We start from the raw sequence: 20,726 nt of genomic DNA, 5'->3' as shown, positions 1-20,726 counted from the left end.
CCAGCTAGCTACTAAAGTACTGTAATGGAGACTTGCCTAAAATAGATGGTGCGCAGAATGCTCCAAATTCACCTGATGAAACAGCCACTTAGCAAGAGATTGAGTTCAGGGAAAGAAAAACAATTACAAGAAATGAAGACACGTGAATCGAATTCAGTGTATAAGCATGGTATTGTCCTTTCAAGGACATCCAACGAAACTGAGTAAAACTATACGTTTCTCTCTTTTATCATTTTCTTATGTACAAGCACAAGAAGCAGCTATTCACAAGGAGATTGGAATGAGAACATGATATCTATACTCCAACTCTCACTGAAACAACTACGTATCAGAACAATTTGTCTTTCCTAGTTTTCATCTTTTCCCTCGTTTATTAGAGCTAACACAAAATGATTTCCGATGAGAGATGGAGGTCATTCCGATGAATCAAGGTGTAAAACTCTAGATATATGACAAAAATCTCACTTTGTTTAAATTGGCCGAGTTGTTATGGCCGGAAAATTCTGATAGTTTTTGCAACCTGAAGCCTACAAAATGGACACCTGGAAACAGCGGATGAGCATCTGCGACAAAGTACATGACCACATGGAACTATCGTCATGTCAACTTCATTGGTCAAACACACCCGGCAAAGCCATGCCGCTTTCGCTGTATCAGCTTCTTTTGCTGCCACATCAGCCTTTTCCTGCAATGTCCCGTATCAAGAATTTATCAACATGAAATTTTCATTTTATATCTTGCCACGTGAAATTGTCAGTTGAGTTTTCTGAAGAAACAATTTTGTTGTGAAATTTAAACTCCAAACCAGAACTGATTTCTATAGATACAATGACACTGAATAGTCACAGTGAGTTTTGAAATTGCAAGTCACAAACCTGCTCAAGCAAAAGTGCGGCCTGAGACTCTTTCAATTGTTCTTGCAGAGTTAATGTTCTTTTTAAAAGAGATTGTTTTTCCACATCCACGCTGATCCCTGCTTCAGAAAGCATCTCATGAACCGCTTGAACAAGTTCTGCAGGTGACACTCGGTGGAGCTCTTTGCCACCCTGCAGTTGACATTAAAAAAGTATCTTCAGCTAACTACTTGAATAGATCCAGCTAATACAATTGACCAATGCTCAAAATCATTACCAATGGTTTCCATAACAGCCTTACCTCGCTAAATACCAATGATAATTAGTTTTGAACAATCAAAATAGCATGCTATCCTTTGCCAAACATTTTAAATCTAAGGAAAATTTGACCATTAATCATTTGAAGATGCTTTCTTTCAATTTTACATGCACAAAATCCTCGAAGACAAAAATGACCACCTTTCCTCCTCTCCCCTACACTCCCTACCTTCTCTAAACTCAGAGAGAGCGAGAGAGAATAATTACTGCTTATAACAAACTAGGAAAGTCTATAAAATACTATATTAGTCTGGCAACCTGATAAGACTTGAAAAATCTAAATGAGCCTTGAATGGGAATTGAAATCGACTACATGCAACATGAGCATAACATGAATGTATCCATAAAATTCCAACAACAATAAGATTAGTATGATATCTCGTGCAACCAATGAAAATCTAAGGTCAAGAAGTTGAATGCCCGCACCTGAGAAGACCTTGTTCCACCTCTTCTAGAACTTTCCGGCACATCATTGGCATTCCTCTTGTTAACTACTGTATGACCATCATCTGGTAAAGTTGCTGAGGAAGTAGCCTCATTTCCCATTGATATGCCTTTAAACGAGAATACTTGTGAAGAAAGAAGAGGCTCTACAACCCCTGGTACAGTTTCCACCTTGAATCTGTAGAGTGCTTGGCCAGCCGATGGTCTAACATCCTCTGGAACTCTACCATACTTCAACTTCTCTCCATTTTGAGACCGCCATGCCACTAACTCTCCTCTATAAAATGGTCTTAACGGATGAAGTTGCACTTGAAGAGCATCGGGAGGAAGTAGTTCCTTGCCTACCAGTTTATTACTTGTGGGTTCAATGTCTCTCTTGTCAGAAGAAAGTTTCAGAATATTGAGAATTGCACTTTCCGAGCCTTCAGGACATAAAAATAGGGTTCCTATAGGTAATGGGGTAGGGGAGCCTAAGACCTGGCTTACAACAATTGCAACAACATCAAGTACAGATACATAAGTAGGTGGTTCAGCAACAAAAATAGAGGTCCTTGATCGGTTCATAAAGTAAAGAGTACGATGCTTGGATCCATTCTCCCAATCTGGAATAATAGAGTCCTTAGCTACAAGAGTGACGTCCAAAGACTTTGGAAGGAGCATAAAATGAGTTTGGAGGATTTTAACAAACTGCAGCTTTTCAGCAACAGATTCCAGTAAAGTTCGTAATGTTTCCAAAGGAACACTATTTCTTGCAGGGATGTAATTAGCTATGCTATTTACAAGAGTCCATACAGCACCCTGAAATGATCTGCTCAACAGTTTCTCTCTGATGAATGCCACAGAGACGGATCCAATATATTCCAATGTATGCAAATCATCTTCTTTATCAAGTTCCTGAAAACAGAAACAGATCTTGCCAACTGAATATAAAAGTTCATCATCGGAGATGTATAAAATTGAACTGCAAACAAATTCAAAAGAAACTTTCAGAAAATCAAGTAATTTACCTCTATCACAACATCTGATAGCTTTCTGATGCCCAAAACTATACAAATTCTCTCAGGAAGATCTCCATGAACAAATCTTAACCTGGAAGTGTCAATATATTTGACATATTGGGAACCATAAGAATCAATATATACACATGATTTTGCATGGACAAGTCTACATCCATCATCTGGAACTATTGCATCTAATGTCCAGTTCTTCCAATCAGCCATGTTTCCCTCAACAGTCGAGTCACAGAGAAAAAACAAAATTTCCATCACAGCACGGAGTTCATTTGGGTTTAAACGCTGATATCCACACGTCTTTTGGAGATCTATTAGAAGATTCTTTGCAGCAGCAACTGAAAGCATGTCCTGAAGTCCCACTTCCTTGAGAATTTTCACAAAGGGAAGATACAAAGTAGGAAGTTCAAACGCAAATGGTGACAGATTAATTGTCAGACGCACAAAAAGAGAGTTTGCTGTGACCAAGCGTGTTCCATTGGCAGCAGGCAGGAATGCCACTCTCTGCAAGTTTTCTCTATCTGCATAAACATAAATAAAAGATAAGGAGAGAGGTGAACAGCTAATGATTGGGCATAGGCACCGGTAAAAAATTTCATTTAACAACTAATGGTATGTCTATAAATTGTAGAAATTTTGATGCAGTACGATCAAAATTAATAGCTTAATTCTTGCTAAAGAAGAATTATTTAGAAATCATATGAAAGTGGGTACTATCCATTTGGATGATCCTACCACTGGTAGATGGAAAACTGACAAATAAGCCATAGTTCATCACGAAACTTAATAAACAAGTTATTACCACAGACAATAACCAAGAATCATTTGCTGGATGGTAAGGAGCATTTTTTTACCTTCAAACGAAAAAAGGTTATACTTATTTCCATGTTAATACTAACTTTTCAAAAGAATTCCACAAAAAATATCATTTATGTAAAGGATTTGGACCATGTATGAGGAAGTTAAATAGCAAGAGTAACAGAGGAGTACCTGAAGAAGAGAGGGAACTCCAAACCTTATCCAGGTACTTCAACACTTCACAAGAAGCTTCATCAACTGCCATCATGCCTGAAGAAGTTGGCCAGTGAGCAAGAGTGTCTTCACCTCCATTTCTTCCAATCACCTGAGATGCATCCCAGTTAGTTACATCTGCACTGGCATGAACTAGCACTCTTGGAAAAACATGGAAGAACAATATGATCTATTACCTGCAAATGCTTTAGGACAGTAGAAAAGGCTGGAGGGCTCCTCAGCTGGAGCCCTCCCCAGGAGTACTCAGGTGGCACAAAATTTTGTCTAGAGATGATGGGAGAAGAACTCCAAGCCAAAGGCCAATCTTTTGACACAATAGCTTCACTATATGAAGTAAGCACTTTCTTGCCAACAGCATTAGGAAATCCTAGTTCAGCAGGTACACAAGCAATCTTGCCAAGTTGATTGCAGAAGCTGTTGCCATAAAGGACAGCAAAGTTTGAGAGCACGGCTTCAACAACAGATCCTGCTAATGCCCATATCTCCAGAGTAACCTTATCGCAGCTGTGACTTACATTGGTCCCGAAATCATCAAAATCCCCTGAAGATTTCATGCACTCACTTCCAAGGAACTCTACTCTTTTAGCGCATTCAAGTATTACATCTGCTTCTGCTGCAGTTTGAAGACCTGTTTTTCTTAAAATGCGAAGCCACCCATCAGTACTAAACCTTTCTCCAGGAAATTTATTTCTCTCACCAGAGAACACAGATGTTAATAGAGCATCACCAGGATCAAACAGATCCTTGGGCCTAGAGCGATCTAGGGAAAATTCATCTGCATTCCTAACAAACTTGGTCTCCTTCAAAACTTCAAGTAAAGAAGAATCTGCTTGGAGGTCTTGCCAATTTGTGTAAAGATATATTAATATATCCTCCTGTTCAGACTGAGGTTTGCCTTCAAAATCCGGCAATCCGAACCTCATCAAAATCTGTTGATCTTGCAATTCAGGAACCCCAAGAGCTCGTAATAATGAACACTCAATTGAATCAGTTGAGTAAGAGAGACAATGCTCATCAGATGGCTTAAGGAATGAGCTAGAAGAGATCATACAGTGGTCTTGGGCATGCAATCGAGTATAAGATCCCACAACTGTTTTATATATAGGCAAACCACGCAGTACTTCAAGTTCTTCAGCTCTGTACGTAGAACCATTATAAAGGAAATCCTGAGCAAAAAAAGTAACAAGTTCATCACTATCTGAAGCTGAAAATGATGCCAGTTCAGGGAAATAGCCAGCATGTTTTGCTGCAACAAGCTTGGAAGCAACCACTTCTCCCAATGACTGACTAGATGCAGGGAGGCAATTGCATGAAACAGCACAGTCCATGAAAGCAGTGTCAAAAATAGGTACGTTGCACTGGTTCAGCAGTGACAACAGCCAAGGATACCTATTTTTGGCTACTTCAAAAGCAGCAATGTAAGACTGGACTGATTCAGATTCAGATTCAGGGGTATGATTTGTGGACAATCCAGTCATATCACTTCCTGTGCTACCTGCATCCACAATACCATTTCCAGAGGATGTTTGTTTAATGGGAGGAACGAAGACCAGATGACGCTCCTTTACACGGCATAAGATGGGCCTCCCAAGAAAAGCAGGAATTAGAGGCCAATCAGAAAAGAGTGAGAGGTCTCCCGAAGACGCACCAAAACACTTCCAAAACAACCTTAACCATTCATGAGAAGGACCCCCTTCACCACCAGAACTCGAAGTACTCTCCCATGAAAACCATGGAACCATATTTGACCCCGTTACATGATTCACCCAGTTCTCATGAAAAAGTAATTTCATATGACTTGCCAGTAAGTGGAGAGAGAAACTCTTCAGTCTTAATAATGTTTGTATGGCATTTCTTGAGAATATATCAAATAGGAAAGATCTATCCAGTACTTTTGGATGGATGAACTTTGCTGCCAAAGACATCATCAACACCTGTTGATCCTTGTTCCCAAACCAAAGCTCAGTTACCCCGAACCGAGTTAAATGATTAGTTGCAGTTGGGCACGGTAACCCTTTAAGCTCAGCAGCTATTGATAGAATCTTTGGATCTACATTTGCACCAATGCCATCTAAAATGGCATTCCGCTGAATTAAAGGCCCTCCAGCCCTGCCAATATCTTCAACAACTCCCCGGCCAAAATCAAATAAAGCCTTCCCCAAACTTGTCACCATTTCAAGAGCATCTCCTGAACTGTCTGCACTTTGAGCAGATGAGCCATGAAAACTCCGTAGATTAGGCAATGATGATGAAGCAAAACTGCTGCTTGCTTCACTAGTTGTTCTGTGCATGGTACTGGAGTTGAGAGAGTTCAGTGTTGCATCATCTCTATCAAAACCAGATGATCCTGGAAACTCGATATCAGATAAGCAGTACTCAAGAACATCCACATAGGTATCAACTGATCGAAGAACAATAGAAGTTGATGACATCTTAAGAAGATCCCTAACCATTTTAGGTTTTATTTCTCGAACTGCAACCCCCACTGCCTGAATTTCTGTCACCAACTCCCATGGTACAGAAAACACTGGATAATGTTCCTTCACAAAGCCACACACAGTAGCTGGAAGTAAACTACCACCCACACCATTCCCAGGCTGTGAAAGAAACATACCCTCTCCACTCTTAACCAAGTTTCCTGAGTACAGCTGCCACAAAGGAAGATCAGCAACCCGAGCATAGAATGGCCTTATTACTTCTTCAATCAGGCATCCCCAATCTGCTTTAGGCACTTCTGTCGATACCAAGGCATCTCCAGGTTGATTAACCATCTCAAGCCCAGTAGACCTTGGCCAGAAGGAATATATTAGATCACCATATGCCTTCAAAGACAAAGAAACTGCACGACCTGCACTTGATTCAATAGCTGAAGTCAAAGGATCTTTTCTTAATTTTTGCATTTCCACCACCATTTCAATGTAGGAATCACGAACACAAGACATCAATTCTTTGTTCCAAGCTTCAATCAACTGATCTCCAGCGTCAGCCTGTGCTTCTGAAGCTACCTCCTTCTGGTACTTAAAAAGAGAACGACCACTATTATGACGCACAAGGAAACATCCAAGGACAGTGACAGGTAGTGCTATACTACCAGATAAAGGAAGAGGGGACATGACAGAGCTCTTTGGATATAGATCACCAGGACATCCATCTCTTGAAATATGTGCTGCAACTCCCGCAACGGGAGTCAAGTTGTATGCAAGATATCGCCTAAGTGAAACAATGCAAAACAACAATCAGGTTTCAGTCAAACAGATTTCATTTCATATAAACTTTGGCAAAAGGGAGGGGAGGGGAGCGGAGACTGCTCCAGCTGATAATGATGAAAAATTACTATGCATTAATGGATAAGGTTGCCTAAAGAAAATCTCTACCTTTGCAGAAGCCCCTGGAAATATCCAAATTAAATTAAAAAGACATGAAACAAATTTATATAAAACGATGCTTTGATTTTCAAATTCAGCAGTTGATCAAAAAAGAAAGTGTCAGAAGAATTTTGCACCTAGCATACCTATCAAGAGCCATATTTCTTGTTTGCCCGGAACCCAGGCTAAGCACAACAAGCCATCGATCAACAACTCTAGCAGATCCTTGGTATAAACTTACATCTATGACATGCGGTTTAACCGCAGCATTTGAGCTACTAAACAACCTTGATAATTGAAATTTCCTCCACTTCTTTTCTGAAAATGGATTCCTCATGGTAGCAGATGATAAATCAACAGAAACTGAATAGTCCTGGCAAGGTTTGGCACGGCCTTCATCCCATGTGTAGAGAGACACCTAAAAAAATGTATCCAGTGTTTCTATATGTCAATTTAGGGTTTACTGGGAAAATATTAACAAAATGGAAAAAAGAAAAATTAAATCTATATAACTAACATTGCAGATTTAATTTTATACGATCAAAATTTCAAAGCGGCTACAATTTCCTTCAATCTCTGAATAATTATAGGAGTGCATTTTATGTTTAAATGTTATTGCACCTAAGGTTGTAAAGACAACTACATTCCAATTCCCATGTCAAGTGAACTGTGAAGGCAATGATTGGTAATCCAACATGGGTAGGGTCTTCCCCATTTCATTTTGATCCTATCGCTTTGGGCAGCTCTTCACTGATGGATCTCACCAATACAGCCATTTGAGCAGGGTCCCGCAAAGTTTGGAGAAAAAAACCAGACAAGCCTATGCTTAGTAAGTAAGCTTGAGCCGCGTGAAAGGTTGCTTTTCTAATGAAGACAATGATTGGTAATCCAACACGGGTATCAGAAGAAAACTCTCACTAACCAATTGATGATGACAATGATGATGATGACAATTGCAAGTATATCATAACATTCATAAATTACCATCTCTTAACTCAACCAAACAAGGATCCAATTTCAGAACATGATATCTTCTGATACCTCTCAGTATCCAAACAAAGATCATTTTCAGAACATGATATATTTTCATGGGTGCCAATGTTTATCTACAAGCCCCTAATGGGGTAAACCAATGATCAAGGACGATACCAAATCAATATTCCAGTTGAAGATTACTTGTGATTCAATTGTCTTGTTTTACCTGTATGATTTAATTGATTTCTTAAGTAAATAATTGCATGATGTATGAGCTCCTTGAGCAAAAACTAAATGTCCCTGCAATTCCACCTTCTCCATACATGGCAGTAGGTTACAGAATATGATCCAAAGACAAGGAAATGTTGACATAAATCATGGTTCATTATTGAATACAAAAGAAAAAAGAACAATTAAAAATATTTCCAGAGTAAAGTTTGCAACTAACCACTGCAAGCACACGAAATCATAACTGGCTAAACTAGAATTAATACCTCCAAAACTGACTTTAAGAAAATAAGTGTTCTGGATGCGTGCTCCATAAATCGATCACATATTTGCTTTACTCTCTTCAATCCCAGTTCAAGTCCATTCCCAAGGCATTCTGATGATAGAGGCATGCGGATAATGGTAGAATCTAATGATGACCATGGCATGCCTTCACCAATTAACATAGGTTTAAATTGATCAAAAAAACGCTCGGTCAAATTAGTACCTGGTACCACATGAAGACAAAGTCAAAATAGAATCTTGCTTGCTTCACATTTCTCTTCCTAAAAGTGGTATGTGCTTGAAATCAAATTTAAAACAAAAGGAAACATCTTAAAAAGGATAAAGAGGGGTTGGGGACATCCATGAGCAAAGCAGTAAAAAACACTAATCAACCTAGCCTACTCTGTGAATAAACGAAATACCTGCCAATGAAAACATTTTTGCAGCTGGAGCATGACTTGAAGGTGCACCAAGTGCTAGACCACAAGGATCAAACATGTAAAAGTAGCCACCAGAAATAATGGACAGAAGATTAGATACAAAGTAACAGCTAAGAAGTCCCAGCCCATAATTAACTGTATCACCCCGAAGTCTCCATGGAGGGAGAAGCTGGAGGCTGCCTACTTCCTCTCTATTCAAGCTGACACCTTCCAAAATGGCAACTAGAGCAGGCCCTTGAAATTCACCTGTACAAACCACAATTCTGAAACCAATCCTCCAAGCAATGCTCCAATGCAAAACAATAATAAGCCTAGACAAAAATCCAGGCAATAAAAAAAAATTGGTGGACAGTTTAGAGATGTATTTGCTCATGTATTAGTAATGGGCTAGATTTGTTAAATTGGGGAATTTACAGTTCTAACTTCTAAATCTATTTGGAATGCGTATAATGTTTAGGTTTGGATATGGCAGGAAAATAATGACTCTGCCTGATAAATCAATGAATTGGAGAGATCAGGCTTCATATTTTTGGAGACAGGCTAAATATTGAGATTTAAGTTTTGTTTGCATGGTTGAATGTGCTTCTTTCTTTCTAGTTTTTCATTGCATGTTTTAGTTATTGGAGAAAATGCTGGTGTCTAGAAATATATAAATTGTTTTGGGTTTGTAGATGGTGCTTTATGTAAGAGATGAAGAATATGCAAAAGTTGAGGTTTACATAGGCACAATGATGTGATGAGTTTAAAGGCTGATTAGCGTGTGGGAAAAGGGGGAACTCGGCAGAAGCCAGGTTGCCATGCACAATAACTCAAGGCACCATGGTGATAAGATTTGGGGAAAGTGAAGACGAATGAAGAGCCCATAGGTGAAGAAAGCAAACACATACCAAGCACCCATGTCTTCAAAACCCCAAGCAATTTGAAAAAATATTATGATACTGCCACTGCTTATTCAACGATAACTCATAATGAAACTTCAAATCAAAAACTCATAAACTAGGGAGGACTCAAATCAAAACTCACAAACTAGTGAGGACTCAAACCAACAAAACCACATAAGGTTTCCTTCAAATTTCAATGAACTTCACTTATGGGATTTCTAGATGAAATTCTTTAATATGTGATAAAATTTTCTTTGAATAATACAGATGATGCAGCAAAGAGTTCCGAGGATGTTCAAGAACACGTACCTAAATTGTGCTGCAGCAAAGAGTTCCGAGGATGTTCCCTCTTGTCAAAGATCAAGTGTAGCTTCTTAGCTTTGCAGCAATCTGCCACCTCAAGAAGGTCAAACAACAAAAAATCATTGTTTCCATACAATGCTAAAAGTTCATTTAATTTAGCGAAGTCCATGCATGGCAGATCTTTAGTCATATCATCATCTACCAAAGATAGACATCGAAGTGATTTCACCCCTAGTCTGTTTGCCAGATCATTGCTGATGCTTGGATGTACAAAATGCTTCTCAATCAGAGTGTTGTTTTCTATCCATGGTGCATCATTGTAAACAAGATCCCCAGCACACATCAGAACTCCAGAAGAATCTGGAATCAGCAATGCTGAATTAGAAGCCTCAAACATTGGCTTGTCTGAGAAACAGTCTGCAACAGCTTCAAGGACACGATGGACAAAACTTAGCTGATCAGTTGATAGGGGAAAGCCTTTCACATTATTTTGTAAGCGCTGCAGCACATGAAAGTAATCCCAAATATCAAAACTGAGTCTCACACCTAATCCCAAGAGCAATTCTCTAAAATCTGATATCTCTGATGGGACAACATACAAATATGGGGTAAATTTAACTGGTGAATCAAATGCAAGTACATGTGGGGGTACAAAATCATCACCGATCCAAACCCAAGAAACACCGCTAAGAGCTGATTTCATCAGTGTGAAATCATCAGTACCAACATATTCTTGTAATTTGGAATAAAGTACCAGAATTCCATTCTGCACTGCATCATTAAAATCAGGTCCTATAGAAGACCCCAGCTTAAGCTGCTCATAGGACTTGGATAGCTCGGTCAATTGCATAGTTAAAACATTTATGTCAGGACAATCCATCCAACCAAGTTTGTGTTGTAGATACAGGGAGTCGCAATCACCATCCAGTACATGCATTGTGCAGGACACAACCCACATTTGAGATTTAGGTCTCACATTGCTCGGTGATGCTACTTGGCTATTAGAATTTAGCCATGGTAGTCCTTGTAGAGGTGGATGAACACAAACAGGGCACCAAGATATGGCCTTCATTTCAGACCAAAATTCTTCTTCTGTTTTATCATCAATCAAGTTGGCTAAGAAATAGTCAATCTCCAGATCATCTATAAACTGATCCTTATCTCTGTCAGAAGAGTCAAGATATGCAAGATCACTGTTCCAATCGCTGCTATTCTGACATAAAACAGTTTTCTGCAATTCATTGCGGTTGCATTCTCCCTCCTCAGCCGAAAGCTTATGTGCAAGAGCATCCAAAAGGGCAACCAACTTCCTTCCATAACTCACTGTTTCTGAGTCCCTAGATTCATGCAACATTGAAACCGATCTAGCACAATCAAGAAAACCAGTAAAACCCAGATTCTTTTTAAGTCCAAGTTTAACTAGGGTCTCCAGTGTTTCAGGATCTGAGAATTCATTAGAAGGAAAAAATGCTTCTCTATGGAGCACCTTTCGTAGCTGGGGAATACGAGGATCATAGAGCCTGCAAAAAACATTGCAGAAAAACAAAACAATCATACGGTAAAAATTAAGCTGCAAGTAGAGGAGATAGAATTGCTAGTTTATTAAGCTACTAGTCCGCAAAAATTAGCCCAAAACTTTAAGCTTTTCTTTTGGATAAAAATATGGTTTGAGAAAAAGTAGTGATACTTATAATGACAACAGCTCATACAGCAAGCAAGAGCCAGTTATAAATTACGAGTGGGCCTATTGTACTATAATGTTGTTAGGAGTAAAATAATCAATATATAATGCATAAAATGAGGAACCAAATAAATCAGTGACATAATATGAATAGTTTGATCATCAAAAAGCCTGCTTAAGATATTAACAACTTGTACTCAGAGATATATGAATATACATCTCATATCAGTGATTGGAAAAATACATACCTTGATGGCTGTTGCCATGATCCATTGGCTGCCAAAACAAAAGGTGTCATGGAAAGTGCAGATTTGATGGAAAAATCATCTTCAATCAAAAGCTTCACGTCATGTAGAATAGCTGTAAGAGCCCCCTGATGTGAGATAAATTCTGACATTCGATTGAGTACATAAACTTTGTAAAATTCCACTCTTGAAGGTTCTTTGATCTCTAAATACCTTCTTAGAATAATTCTCTCTCTCTCAGAATCTGCACGAACAAAATCATCATCCAAGAGATCATCCCGAACACCATCTGGTTTAAGCCATTGGTTAGGTTTGCACAGACTAACAAGTTTTCTACTTTTGTATGCCTCGAACATGGGAAGATGTTTGATGATTTCAATATGGATGTCAGTCATGCTCTCTTCAGAGAACCACTTGGACTGGAGAACAAAACTCCGTAATTCATGCAGCTCCCCTTCTGATGCATCATTAAAAAGCCCCTCGATGTTCTCTGGCTTACCGGCAAGTGCCAGAAATGCATTTAAGATGCCTGCTGCTGTTGGGGGCTGTACAAAATTTTCCAGCTTTGGATGTTCTATTGTTAAGCCATGCCTCAAGAAGAGACATCCTACTTTCAATAACAAAGACAACATGTTCTCACTCCACCCATCATCTTTGACCACATTTGAATTTGGAACTAACTGCAAAAGAATATTGTCTCCAACTGGCAATATTGGCCACTTCGCAAATATTAAGAGGTCATCACAACATGAATTCAGATAGCTCCACAACAATCTTATCCATTCTAAACTTGGGTGGCCCTGATGACCGGGAGTCCAAACAACCTTACTAGAGAGCTGCCATTCTGCTGGAAGTAATTTCAAAAAGAGTTTCTCGAGCAAACTGCAAGACAAAAAAGAAATATTTGACTTCTCACTCTCAGCTAAATCACATAACTTTCCGAAAACAGCTTCTGGAATTTCACGATCCACAAGTTGGTGGGGAACTGAATCCTTGAGAAGACCATATTCATCCCCCCGGGCAATATAAATTCTTTCACCAGTCCCATTCTTTTCAAATGTAGCAAATGAACCATCAGATAGAGGTAATAGTGGTAAGCCATACAAACTATCAACCTGCACAGGAACTTGTAAATCAAGTAAACAATATTCAAGGGTCACAATCATGCCACCTCTGTCCTTAAATCCACGTCTCCGCCGAATCAGCAGAGTCATTAAAAACTGAGGGTTCAGAAAGTTCAATGATGAGCAGACCTCCATAAATTGCTCTACAAGTGGCTGGGAAACAGTCACCAGAGGTAGACCAGCATCTGATAATGCTTCTACAAGCTCATGTACCTTATGAAATGTAAAATCAGGAAACAGTGCTTGTTTGGCTGATATCCACTGGCCTTCTCTAGCTTTTGTAAACAATACACGAAGACCAGATTCAGCAATAAAAACGTATAGCTTCCGCACCATTGACGCCCAAGGTTCCACTCCTGTTTCCACGGGCCAAAATGAAAAAAATAAATCACATGGGCCAATCTCTGATGCAGTTTTTTCTAGCAAGTAACCATAAGCAGGGGCAGCAACATCTTCAAGGATGTAAATATTCCAGTCTGATCTTTTTTTTCCACCCCCTGCCATGTCATTACCAAACCAGATGTCCCTCCTGTTGGATGACAATGCAAAGTAGGAATTAATGTGAGCTGGAAGACCAGTACTGATAGGAAGTGGCAGAAAGCAGAAGGCACGGCCTTCGAAGTTCTTCCTATTTTCAATGGAAGTTGTAGAAACTTGAAACATTTCAGAAGTACAAGCACCCTCAATGTTTGAGATGTCACTTAATTCCCCATCCATCACCTTGACAGAGTGAATATAAGCAGCAACAGAAGCCCAGGGAATTGATTCATGAGAATCATTAGCAACTGCAGTGAAGGTCTTAGCACGAACACTGCCTAAGCATTCACCAGTTATCCAACAATGAGACATGACACCAGATGAATTTTTCTCTGTCACCACAATCTTCTGACATTTGTGAGGCAGATTTTTATCCACAGACTTGCTCAATATTTTCAGCAACTGATCTTTATCCAGTCCACTATACTGACTTCCATTGACAAAGCTAAACATATCATTCACAGAACCTGATTCCATTTCAGGCTCAGTTATGCAATTTCGTTGCACACGATGTAGGAGTTGCATTTCAGAACCATTCCCTTCTTTCACAAAAAGGGAGATATTTTTCACATTGCGTAGAAAAAGCAAAGCATCAGAAACAACCCCAGAGAAAGAAGCAAAGAGGGACATGACATCTTCTGGTGCATATCCTTCTTTCTTTATCAGACTACGCCTAGCAACAGTAGAGCTCCTAAGGGGGAAACGGAAGAGGGTGCCGGGAAATGGTTGCTGCAAATCACATCCAAAGTGTAGAAATGGAGAAAACTGATCTGGAAATTGTTCCAAGATCTTTCTCCCTGTGAACTTAATTCGTAAGCCAGGGTGTGAAGGAGAAATGCCAGGCAAATTACAGGCGTGAGGATCAAACATAACAACATTTTCCCCAGAAACAAATGTTGGAATATCTGTAAAGTGATAGACACAATTAAATCCAAGTCCAAATCTTCCAATTGCAAAAGGTTTTTCTAGTTTGCTTTCTTGACCAATACGTGAGATTGCATAAAGATCTTGCGAACTGAACACTGAGTTGTTGAAACAATACAGTGCAGGACCTTGCCAATCAGCCATTTCAGGAGACAGAACAGATGAAGTACCATACTGAGTTTTATCCAAAAGAAATATCACCTCAGAAGCTCCAGCATCCTCAGCATTCTGAACCAGCTCGAAAAGAATCCCAGGTCCATCAGCATACATCTCAAGTATATGTTTAAGTCTCGTTGTTAACGCTTCATGCTGTCCAAAGGCTTCAGCAGCACCAGATAAACTCAAGTTCATTGAATCAGAACTCTCTGCAAGCAAGATCCTACGAAGTGAGCACACACCGAGCTTCTCAGCTACTTCATTAGAGATGTTCCCATGGACAAATTTATGAACCGCTCTCTTTGCATGTAAGGCCACAGTAGATGCACCACCAAATGAACTGTCAGAATTATCTGAGCCAAGCAACCAGGGGGCATCGTTATAAACTAGATCTGTGGCAGGGAATAGTCTTCCTGAAACATCAGGTAAATAGATCTTGACTTGCTCATGAAACTGGACTTCAGCCAGATGCTGAACAATCAGCATGGCTGCCCTAATTTCCTGTGCATCAAGAGGAGAGGAACCTTTTCTCACAGCCATTCTGCCCAAAATATTTGCATAATCCATGGGCTTAAAATATTCTCGAATGTCGAGCTCCAAAAATAATTCTTTGAAAACAGCCAGATCCATGGGTATAACGCGTATATAAGGAGCCAAGTGAAGAGGACCATCGAGAACAACCTCATCTGCGGTAGCAAAACCATCTCCCACCCATATCCAACGAGATCCTTCTAGAACAGCCTTCACAATATCCATCTCATCCGAACCAATCAAGCTTGTCATTATTGAGTATATTTTTGGCATTTCCAAGGCTAATTCCTGCCGAAGCACCTGATCATTCACAATCTCATTGTTCTTTCCAAGCTCTAGTAACTGGGCAGCAATTGCACTGCCTCCAGGTGGAGATAACCATCCAAGATTGTATGATAATGCAGTGGAAGAGCATTCTCCATCCAGTATCCTCATGCTAGCTGAAACAAGCCATAAGTCTGCCTGTAATCTTACAAGCTTTGGAGGAGCAACCATGGACGTCACAATAGGCCATGGTAAAGTTTTGAACGGAGCTGTAACCATTACTGGGCACCAACAAATCATCCGCAGATCATTCCAGAACTTTTCAAGGTCAGATTTCAAGCCACGAGGCCTAAATGCAGTTGCAGCTCGTGAAAAAATTCTGTTCATAGTTCTTTCATCATCATTTAATTGGTTGGGTAGCCACTTCATTGCATTTACTTCCAAGTAGGATAGAAGCACTTTGCCTCTAGAATGTGCTTTTTGCTGATCCTCGTGCATTAGTCGTTCCACTTGTCGAGCACTTTCTATTACTGTCTCAGGAGAAGCAGTTGTTCTGAGACCCAAACCATGTAGCATGTCCAAAATGTTAGGTTCTTGGAAAGCACCACAAGGGAAGCTATCAGATTCTTCTAATAAAGCCCATAACTCTTCATTACGAGGATCATATAGCACTGAAGGATGCTTCAGAGTACCACTAAATGTTGGCACAAATTCCAAATTTCTCAAACATTCCCTGAAAGATGCATCTTCAACGCAAAGTTGTGGCAAATTTTGCAGAACAGAAAGCATAGTTCTGTCTCGAACTTCAGGTTGCAAGATTCTAACATTATTGAACACCTGCTGCCGGTAGAAGTGTGCCTTCCCCATTCTCTCAACTCCATAATACCTTAACAAAATATCTTCTTCGATATTTGAGGAGCTTGCAATAAACTCATGGCCCAAAAAATTATCAGGAACTTCTAAAGGAGGTAAGTACTTTTGAGGATTTTCTAAATCAGAGAAAATGGCACCTTCAACAGATCCTTCACCGTGAACTCTATAAATGGGAAGCCTCCTGCAATTCCTTATGACGAATCCATCAATGCAATCTCCCATGTACCACTTTGGAGCAAGAAGAAACCCACGAAGCTCATCTCTGTCTTCGGGCCTCAAATTGTCAAATGAAGTTTGTGCTATGCCACCAGCTGAAGACACAACATCAAAAATTGATTCCACTACCCCTGCACAATCAGCATCACATACATAAAGCGACAAATCTGGATGTTCAACTCCATAAGCAGGATTTAGTATCTTGCATTCAATCTTAACAAGGATGTCTCGGATAAAAACAGGAAGTTTATCTGCATTAATTAGTTTCGACTGTCTAGAAGGCCTGTACAGATGTCCAGTTGTGGATGGCAAGATTGGCCAATCTCCAAACAAGGATAATTTTTCACAATGATTTCGGAGATATTGCCAAAACAGCTCAAGCCATGATGATGTCGGATGATCGTGAGAAGAATCTGGGTTCCACAAAACCTTGCTTTTATATCTCCAATAGGCTGGTAAGAAATTAGGGAAAAACTTGAGAAAATACTGAATGCTGAATATAGCAAGATTTGATTTTGATGACTTTGCAATGGCGGAAAGTCTGTGTAGCAAGTTAGGAGGAATATCACGATCAATTATTTTATCGGAAATTCGTTCAAGTAGCATGCACTCTAAATCATTGCAAATGAAAAACAAGCTCCCTTTGGAAGCTTCAGACAGTAATCCAAAGTCACCATTTGCCAAAGGAAGCAGCGGCAAATTGCTTGCATTCTTACCAACATCAGCATCAATTAAGTCTTCGAGACAATATTCCAACAATACAAGCCTGTAAGACTTGTTCAACAACCCAACACTCTTGCACTGCCTAAGAAAATCACGCACTGTATCAGGAGTAACCACTTTCTGCTGAAAAGCTGAAGCGTGTTTCAGAATCATATTAAACAAGACATTGGGCAAATGGACAACAGGCATTCCTAGCTGCAGAAGGGCCTCACCAAGTTCCTTGCTTTTAGGGAACTCTTCATCATGAAGGAAGGCTTCAACAAGAGTCACCCACTGTCCTCCTTCAACATCTGAATGCAAAACTGGTGCATCACCAATTCTTTTGTATATATGCTCAACTAAAATGCTCCATGGCTCCTCAAAAGAACCAGTTGGCCATAAAGAGTAGTAAGAATCAGTCGATCCTAGTAATTGTTGCACACCAAGCAGCAAATATCTAAAAGCAGGAGCCACGACATCTTCTAAAAGAAGCCTATTCCAGATGGAACGAATTTTACCACTTCTGTCCATGTCAGCTCCATACCAAATGCCACGACGGTTTGAAGAAACCTCAAAATATCCATTAACTTGCACATTCAATCCAGTTCTTACAGGGAGTGGAAGAAAACAAAATGCCCGACCCAGCTTCAGCTCATCATTCTATTAAAAATTACATTACAACAAAATAAGATTTTGATCTTGTGAAGGAGAGGCCTAAAAAGGAAGATAGTGAAGCATTCAATGAAATAAAGCATCATGTCAGCTTTCCTTAAGAATAACTCGTCAATGGAAGAAAAAATGACAAACAAACGAGGAGGGAAAACAAAAGGAAAAAAGAATAGAGACCATTCAGTTTCCTATCCAATTCATGAGATATCATGAAGGGAAAAAATTTAACTGCTTAACTTAACAAGCCATAGTCCCAGCTCACAGAGTCCATTAAATGAATTCGTCCACAGTTCTAACATGTAGCAATATTCTCCGTTAAGTAATTTATTCTCGTACCTGAGCTTAACTAGTTTCATCTCTAAATCTAAACACACAAAAAAGAATATCTACAGTTGTTACTATACTAAAAACATAAAATTGAACTAAAAAAAAGTTGGTTAAGAGTCTAACTAAAAATAAATAACATTGTCTTCAAACGCAAAGAAACTTGAAAACTATGAATTCATAGATAATATGAAACTTACATCAGACAAACCATCAGTCAAGCAAGCAGCAACAGACGCCCACGGCAACAAATGAATATCATAATCTTTCGATGCAGTAGCTGCAAATTCCCCAATCCTGCTATTCGCTGACCCCATACTTTGAACAACATAAAACCTATCACTCCTCTTCTTCACTTCACTCCCACCACCAACAACAACCTCCTCACTCTCAAACTCCACCAAATACCCATCCTTCATCACATCCCCCTGTCCACCACCGTCCATTTCCTTGGACATTCTCATAATCGCCTTCCGATGCCACACGACCTCATCACTCACATTCCCAACACGACATGAATACAATTTCCTCTGCCCCACATCTCCCTCGTCCCAAACAAACATTTCAACACTCAAAACATTCTTCAAAAACAACAACGAAAACACCCCTTCTTTATACAACTGTTCAAACATCAAAATCACATCATCTTCGACATAAGCCTGCCTTGACAACTTACTTTCTCTCGCTTGATTCGAATCCCGCAGCGGGAACCGAAACAATGTACCCGAAAACCGATTCTTCATATCACAGCCAAAGACGGCATAAGGCTCAAACTGATCTCTATAAAATGACATCGCTTTAGTGCTTACAAAATCAATACGTTTACCAGGATTGGAAGAATTAACATTGGGCAAATAACCACCTTGAGGATCAAACATGACAATGTAATTCCCACTGACAAAGGAGGGCAAATCGGTCAAATGATAGACAGAATTGAAACCAACACCAAACCGACCCGTCTTAGTAGCTTGATTGTGCTTAACACTACCTCCAATGCGCGAAATCGAAGTGAAATCCTCTTCGGTGAAGACAGCGTCATTGTAGGAGAGGAGGGCCGGGCCTTGGAATGCAGATAGAGAAGGAGAGAGGAGTGAGGTGGTAGAGTGGTGGCGCCGGTCGAGGCAGAGACGGACCACAGTAGCGCCGGCATCGTCGGCGTTTTGGATTAGTTCTTTGAGGACTGTGGTGCCTTCGGGGTAGTTTAAGAGGACTTCTCGGATTCGGCGTGTTAAGTCGACTTTTTGACCGAAGTCCTCTAGAAGGATCGAGGAAGGTGAAGATTCCGGTGACCGAAAGGACATTTTGGTAGCGGTGGTGGTGGTTAGGTTTTTCTTGTGAAAATTAGTCCATGAATTTTGAGAATTTTGGGGGTTTTGGTTTTACTTCCTTTCACGTCAAGGTAGTGATTTTGTTGATTCATTCCAAGGGAAAAAGGAAGGAGAAGGGTGTGATGTGTCGACTGTAGTCGTCGTTGTTTTTTTAACTGTTATTGTACGTTCAACGTTATGGTCACCGAGGTCAAGTAGCTTTACCCGCTCCCCGCTTTGGAAAAAAAAACAATTAACCTAAAAACAAATTTACAGCATTATCAGGGTGTGTTTTATATTAAAAAAATGATAATTATAAAAAATATTATGTAGTTTACTATTTTTCACAATGCATACATTTTTTTTTTTGAAATTATAATTTGCATTATAAAGTTTATATATCCATAACAGTTTATATTTTCAAGTTAAAGTGCTAAAAAATTCAATAAAAAATATTAAATTATTTACAGGATTATTATTTAATGACACAAGAGACTTTAAAAAATAAATATTACAACTTTATTATTAAACTAAAAAATCCCTAGTTACTGTGACTAACCTTTTCTTTTTTCTTTTTTTTTTAATATCCAGCAAACTTACAATAAATTATTAAAGTCATTGCTTTTTTTTTCTTCTGGTAAGAGATTCTAGTTTTTTAAAAGTATAGTTATGATTGTTTTTTATTTAAAAATATATTAAAATAATTTTTTATTTTTTAAAAATTATTTTTAATATCAATGTATTAAAATAATTTATAATTATCAAAAAAATAAAAATAAACAGGGGTCTTTTTTGTTGATGGGCAAGAAACTCAGTCAACCTCTATAACATTTCTTGGTGGAGGGCTGAAGAAAGCCTGAGCTTAAATAGTTTTATAAGGATAAGGTAATGATAAGAAACAAATCTTTTGATTTAGGGTTTCATTACTGTGTTTTGAGTATTGGTTTTGTGGGTTTTAGGTTTGGATTTAGGAAAGTTATGGGGTTTTGGTTTTGTTGATGCAAACCAACTTTCTTTGTGAGGAGATTTGTTCTCAATAAAATTGTGTGTTTGTGGTGG

At 39.2% G+C, this 20,726-nt stretch overlaps 1 protein-coding gene across 1 annotated transcript; it reads right to left on the bottom strand.

Annotated features, from left to right (window-relative positions):
- Nucleotides 1-123: 123 nt before the first annotated feature.
- Nucleotides 124-19,824, bottom strand: LOC133694969 (uncharacterized). The gene is made up of 12 exons (XM_062116680.1): nucleotides 18,561-19,824; nucleotides 12,044-18,027; nucleotides 10,121-11,634; nucleotides 8,913-9,176; nucleotides 8,493-8,713; nucleotides 7,170-7,441; nucleotides 3,835-6,868; nucleotides 3,617-3,749; nucleotides 2,624-3,147; nucleotides 1,599-2,510; nucleotides 876-1,046; nucleotides 124-685 (listed from the first exon to the last, which is right to left on the bottom strand). Exons 1-12 carry the CDS (start codon nucleotides 19,659-19,661, stop codon nucleotides 488-490), a joined length of 14,328 nt encoding a protein of 4,775 aa, XP_061972664.1. The 5' UTR covers nucleotides 19,662-19,824; the 3' UTR covers nucleotides 124-487.
- Between the last annotated feature and the right edge of the window lie 902 nt (nucleotides 19,825-20,726).

The sequence above is a fragment of the Populus nigra genome, chromosome 5 (genome assembly GCF_951802175.1).
Source record: "Populus nigra chromosome 5, ddPopNigr1.1, whole genome shotgun sequence".
In the NCBI taxonomy this organism is placed as follows: Eukaryota; Viridiplantae; Streptophyta; class Magnoliopsida; order Malpighiales; family Salicaceae; genus Populus; species Populus nigra.
This window is presented reverse-complemented; position numbering and strand designations above follow the sequence as displayed.

Coding starts and splice junctions, on each gene's coding strand:
- LOC133694969 (XM_062116680.1), bottom strand. CDS start 19,661: ATGTCCTTTCGGTCACCGGAATCTTCACCTTCCTCGATCCTTCTAGAG. Junction 3,750..3,834: donor CTGTCCTAAAGCATTTGCAG/GTAATAGATCAT, acceptor GATGCATCTCAG/GTGATTGGAAGAAATGGAGG. Junction 686..875: donor CCGCACTTTTGCTTGAGCAG/GTTTGTGACTTG, acceptor GGGACATTGCAG/GAAAAGGCTGATGTGGCAGC.